The following is a 6,523-nucleotide window of genomic DNA, read 5'->3' on the forward strand; positions in this document are numbered from 1 at the left end:
ACTGTTTCATCCTCAGCTAGAAGAACTGGCACACTACCCAAGGGTATACCTTTCTTCGTCATGTGACAAGTGTAAAATTCTCTTGCATGTTGAAATATATCCTCTTGTAAACTAGTTCGAAAGAAAAGTGCTTTTCTTGTGGACCTCATTGTGGTGGACATGTGTGGACCTCCAAGGTTAAGTGATAAGAAATTATGCAACCTTGTCCCTCCCCATATCTTGAAAGTCTCAAATAATTCCTTTGTTGTATTGGAATATCTCTTCCCTTGACCTACTCTTGAAATGTTTTGTGAAATGTCAACAAAGAAGTTCCACAATGCCTTCTTTCCCTCAAACAGACCTAGCTCATGAGCATTGATTATATCTTGACAAAATTTTCTAACATCTTTCCTCACCATGGCTTCCATAGTGCTCTCCCGAAGACTTCTAACCTTCACGCTCAATGCAACAACTTCAGTTCTTGTGAATGCTATCTCCTTCTTCAATACCCGAACCATTGTGGACTTTGTTTTTGCTACTCTCAATAACTCTAAATGAGTCAAATAATCTAACCGTCTACCACCTCCTGTGTCTCTTGATCCATGAGTGTCTGAAGATCAAATTTGTCGATACACTCGCATGCGAAAGTCTCGTTCTTTAGGAATAGTAGCACATGCACCACATTGCAAATTATCAAAGTATGTTCCCTCCAAACATATCCACTTGCAATCCTTATGACGGAAAGTGCCATTAATTTCAATGAACTCTGTTGTCCCCATCATAATTGTTGCCTTAGTTGCTAGCTCATTGTGCCATTTGCCACCTCCCTTACTATCATCCAAAAAGGGTTTCAAGTCAACCACATTCCCATCATAGTTATATGACCCTTGCCAAAAACCCCAACACAAGGTTGCAAGCAAGCTACTCTCTGTGAGCAAAGGAGGAATCTGTTAAGTTCCCAATAGACTTGATGGAGAGAGAGCCAAAAGCCATATGACTAGCTACACCTAACATCTCCATAAAAAAACAGAAATAGTGATTGAAAATAGAAGCTTGAAAATTTGCCTAATGGAGAGAGAGCCAAAAGCCATATGACTAGCTACACCTAACATCTCTATAAAAAATCAGAAATAATGATTGAAAATAGAAGCATATGAGAAATACCTGATGGCTTTCGTGATGCATTGGCAGTTTGCAAGGTGTCATTATCTATAAGAAAACATTACAATAGAGCATAAGAAAAAATGTTCACTTGGAAAATACAAAGCTGATGGAAAACACAGCTAGAACATGTGAGTTTTACCTTTAGCAGAACATTTCTTGAAAAAACCACTTAGATCTCTTTGCTTCTTATCTATAATTGTCACCTTGGATGGGCGACCACCAGCCCTCTTCACTTGATTACTAGAATCAATGCCACTAGCCTTTGTGATATGTAGCTTGGATTTCATATGCTCAATCATGCATTGTCGTAGAGATCCTGTCTTTGGAAATAGTGGTATCCACTTGTTATCTAGCATGCAGCTTATATAGACTTTTGATAGAGTGCTATAATCTCCAATAGTCTCTGTTACTAGTTGAAACACCACATTACTCTCACTTGCAAAGGTTGAAACCTCCAACATTGCTTCATTTAGTTTTTCTTTTCCTAATTCCATAATGTCATCCAATGAACCAAGGCTGTCTTTTCTATGGCTCTCTTGCTCACATAACCCAATAATCCCCATATGGGATGCTGAGTTGATGTGTGAGTGTGTGTAATTATACAAAGTGTCAGGACCCCCTTGACCATAAGAGCAATCACACTCCTCACACCAAATCTGAAACAATGCTTTACCATCCTTGTCCTTTGACATGAGCTCAAATCTATCATGTCGGCCTTTTGCTCTTAACTTTTCTTTGGCTATCTTAATCTCCCTCTGCCATTTTTTGACCTCAGATGGTGTTGCAAGGTGACTCTTCAATCGATTCTTAGAAACACTACCACACGTAGTCGAATCATCCACCATATTGTACCTCTCACACGCTTGAGCAAGATCATACATACATAAATCTGGAGACACTGTACACTTTGGCTGCATTTTATTGCTATCTCCAACTGAGTCCACTTTTTGGCATTTGCCTTGTGTATCATATTCCATTTTCAATTGGATGGTTACTTTTGCAACATCAACTATCCATCTCTCCTCTTGCTTGGCCCCTATTGGAATTTTCCTAGATCCTCCCAAAAATATAAACTCATCTATGATGAGATTATCAAGGATGATCTCTTCTCTCAAGTCCTTGTAGGTACCACCGGTTTTAAGATGAACATATCCCAACACATGATTTTCAGCCACACCCTCATCTAACACAATCACAATATCATGCCTCTCCATGCTCCTATAAAAGGGCTAGATAACAAAAAAGGTGCCCAACAAGATAATCTCAAATGGACAGCAAAACCTGTTATAAAGTAAAGAAAATGAGGAGAAAATTACAGCAAAACCATCATCAACATGTTCAAAATGAAGGATGAAATGGACATAAAACCTGGAGCAAAGTATGGAAGAATCAGAGCTGCTTCAAGCCAACAATCTCCTTTTGAAGCTTATAGCTACTCTAGCAACTAGTAACAAATTACAGCACCTGTAAACAAATTCCAACCAAAAACATGTGAGTTGAAGTAGAAACATAGGCCTTCTCAATGCATTATTTGCAGTGGCAGCAAAACCTATTGTAAAGTAAAGGAAATGAGGAACAAATTACAGCAAAATCATCATTAACATGTTCAAAATGAAGCATGAAATGGACATAAAACTGTTGACATGTATGGTGATATACAGCTACAAATGTGATTATGGAAGCATGTAGACAAGGAGTACGATTCTCAAGCCCACCTTGTCAACCACACATAAGGCCAAATAGGCTGAGAGCACACTAATAGCACCAAGTCCTAGCTGAAAGCTAGCTGGTTTGAACTAAAAAGATTGCAAAAGAGTATGGAGTCATTGCCAGTTAATTGTGTAGAGAATGGGAATGCCCAAGGTGGTATATACAGCTAGCTGTGGCCATTTGAAGGTCTTCTAACATGCTTTTGAAAGGATTTTCTGGCTCTCTGGCAAGTCCCCTACTCTATCAGACTCATGGGCAACAATAAATGGCAGGATTCGATGATCAGAGACTCCCAAAGATTAGGGTGTTACGCTAGATAATAATTGAAAACGGGAGTTGGCGGGCAAAAAGACTCGATCAAATCAGTGGTTTGCCGCCCACGTGGCCAAAAGGGCCAACTCATCGAGGACCCATGTTTAGCGAGATTCTAAAGGTATTGACTTGATCAATAACGACACCCACCACCTTAACATGCTCAGCTTTGTATCAGTCAAGCTTTCTATGCACGGACAAATGGCATTGCCAGATTTAGCTCTGTGCTGCGACAAATGGCACTTTCAAATGCCATTCATGTTGATTTAAAATCTTTGGAGGGGAAAAAATAGCAAACGGCACTCCCAAAAGTCTACCATGTAGGTTTGAGTCTGAGCGGAAGCTAAGCTCCGTTTTTGAATTGTTGTGAGCTATTGAATAGCAATATGGGTTCTGAGCAGGCGTTCACATTTGAGGAGATTATAGTGGGAGCTTGTTAATTATGAGAAGGCTGATGAATGCCCAGAATTGGAATGAGCTAAGGGCATGTTGAGACGGCTCTGTAGATTTCAAAACTCTTGTCACTTGAAATCTGGAAGGAAAGTTGCTTTAAAATATGCTGGCGTGATGCGGTGGCAGGGGCAGTGCAGTGTGGAGTACGATATTGCTTTGCGTGTGGGGATGGTCGAACAGAACACACTCACACACACACACATGGATTGTGGGAATGAAAGGGGAAAGGAAGGAATCAAAGATAATCAGCAAATAATGACGATGATCAAGTGCCCGAACAAAGCAAAATCACTTACCTTGCGGGGGATATTCGCTTCAGTGGAGGTGGCGGGGGTGTTGTTGCCTTCTCTACAGGCGCAGCGGGAGCACTGTGACCATCAAGGGCAACATTAATGCAAGAAGGTAAAACGCCAGATCCCAAAAAAGAAGAAAGTAGTAGCCATGAAGACAAGTAGGTGTTTCTCTCACAACGGTCATTCCTGCTGGAACGAGCAGCCAGCTCCTACAGCGAGTATCGAGGGAAATCTTGTTGTGCATGTATGAACTCGAACAACAGCAAAATCTTGCTACGGGAGTAATCAAATCATAGTGCTGCTATGATACTTGCAAAAACAAAACGCTGGCGTAACGTGCATGATCGAAGACGATCGTTTTGAGTTTGCCTGGAAAAGTTGAACAACCATCTATACGTGGCTGGGGGCCGCCGATGTACTCCGAGCCTTACAAAACTGTGGAGCGGTTTGATCTCATGACTAAAAATTTAGCAATGCTGTCGACTCTTGCAAGGCATCTCCATTAGAGTGATAGTTTGTTAGACTGGAATCAGAGACTCCGGATGGCATTGGAAGTGGCGCAGGGACTAGAATACCTTCACAGCTTAAACAGGGAGGATCCATGAAAATTAACATTTAAATAGGAGAGTCAAACCGTGATGCAGCTAAGGAAAGAGGTGTGGCCATAGAGGACTCACCTGGCTTACTCCAAAAAGCTCCCTGGAATCAGATAATACGTAGTGCTTTGTTGCAGATGTCGCGCTTAAAAGGCAGAGGCGGAACGAAGCAAAGGGGCAGAGGTGGAACGAAGCCAAAGGGTATAAGATAGGGCAAAAGTACAGGGCATAAGATAGGGCAAAAGTCATGTGCAGGATAGGAAACCCATTTTCCCTCGCTTCCCCATTTCCCCCCTTCATTTTTGGGGATAAAATTGGCTCCATTTCACCATGGTTAAGAAAACATAGAGTATGGTCAACCGTGTGAAAAGCCCTCACTCATGGGATAGGCCACATGTGTACACATACTTGGGAGGGCAATTAATTTCTACTTTTGTTGGCAAGCCAACTAACCTAATTACTTTATAACAACTTTTCCAAGCCCAAATCTATCATGGTTTCCTTAGTTATTAGGTTCACCGCCACTGATCCATAGTGTATTAAGGCATTTGTAATGGTGTCCTTCAATGCACATCTTTGCTTTGATAGTTCTAGGGTCATCGTCTCTCATAGATTGTCCCAAGACTTACACATAGCGGTCACATGACTTCCTTCCTATCACAAATTCTGAATGAAGGGTTCTATTAAGAAATTCACTATTCAAATAGCAGTCACACAGTCGTAATATTGAAAAGACACATGTATATTACACTACTATAGACACTAGAATAAAATAGTAAACCTATATTAAAGAGAGAATGATTTAATGATATATTTGTTTTATATTATGAAAGACTGTTTATATCATGACTTACAAGGTTGGATCTCAAGTTCCTTGATTTGAACCACCCTTAAAACCCATTTCTTGGATCTACAACATTGGGACTCCATGCCCACTCCATGTAGCCTTCCATTACTCCATTTTTTATTTAATCCTCTGATAGATAGTCTCTTTGTCTTTGGGTGATTGGGCAATTTTGCAAAGTGTGCAAAGCAAAGTGTACTAGAAAGATAGAGTGAATATTTACAAATGCCAAAAGAGAATAAGGACAACTTAGGAGAACCAGCTTGTGGTCAAAATCAAAGAGTGAAAGAGTGAGAGGGTATAGGTGTGGGTGTGGTGGTGTTCATGTGGCCATGTTATGCTTAATTTGCTTGTAGGAATGCATTACTATGGAACATTTCTTACACCTTTTTCCATAGCCTTTTCTCTTATTTTCTCTAAACATTAGCCCCTTTAATTAGCCACGATTAGTTCTTTGATTACCATAATTAACAATAAGAATCACCATCAATAAAGGAGACCTAGTGTTAGTTTTGGGCTTAGTTCATGAACACCCAGTGACTGACTTATCAAATGAGTATTTGTGTGTCATTTCTACATTGGGTCTACATCTAGGGTAAAGATTGGTTCCCCCCCCCCTCCCACCCCCCTAACTTAAATTTAAGATTAGCCAAAACATAAAAGGGCCCCCACCCCTAATGTATAAGCTTATGCATCATCTGCAAAAAACCCCCCTAGTGTACACTCACGTGATATTGTAAGGTTCCCCTTCTGAATCCCCTGGGTGTGAATTGCACTCTGGTCCTAGGCAGATTACACCCATTGCAAAGCCTATGCCCGGCATCCCCATGAAGAAACCAAGTTGGAAAGTGGTAGAGTCACCGTGGTTGAGCCAGATGTCAATCTCTTGAGGGCCCATCCACTCCATCATGCGGTACATTCATCATACAATCGAACAAAGTCCGGGTCCACTTCTCGTTTCTTATGGAGGCAAAGTTGAACCCCCTTTGCAAGGCTACAAAATTATAATTGTCGCCTCCAAGGTGAGGGGATACTCTTCTGGTATCTCCAAGTAGTTCCATGGTCCCCGATCCTCCAAAAATTCATCGCCCAAGGTTGCCTAGGGTAGGGTTTTGGGCTTGGACGCTGGTGGAAGAACAGCTTGCTTAAGGATGCCTTCTAGGAGAAAGTAG

At 41.2% G+C, this 6,523-nt stretch overlaps 1 protein-coding gene across 1 annotated transcript; it reads right to left on the reverse strand.

The window, feature by feature from the left end:
- Positions 1-596: 596 nt before the first annotated feature.
- Positions 597-1,706, reverse strand: LOC147904796 (uncharacterized). Its single transcript, XM_087392408.1, has 3 exons — positions 1,283-1,706; positions 1,144-1,188; positions 597-907 (listed from the first exon to the last, which is right to left on the reverse strand). The coding sequence occupies exons 1-3, from the start codon at positions 1,704-1,706 to the stop codon at positions 597-599; spliced, it is 780 nt and encodes a 259-aa protein (XP_087248534.1).
- Between the last annotated feature and the right edge of the window lie 4,817 nt (positions 1,707-6,523).

Source organism: Dipteris shenzhenensis, chromosome 2 (assembly GCF_047967505.1).
Source record: "Dipteris shenzhenensis isolate YYH24624 ecotype China chromosome 2, Dip_SZ_1.0, whole genome shotgun sequence".
NCBI classification, from domain to species: Eukaryota; Viridiplantae; Streptophyta; class Polypodiopsida; order Gleicheniales; family Dipteridaceae; genus Dipteris; species Dipteris shenzhenensis.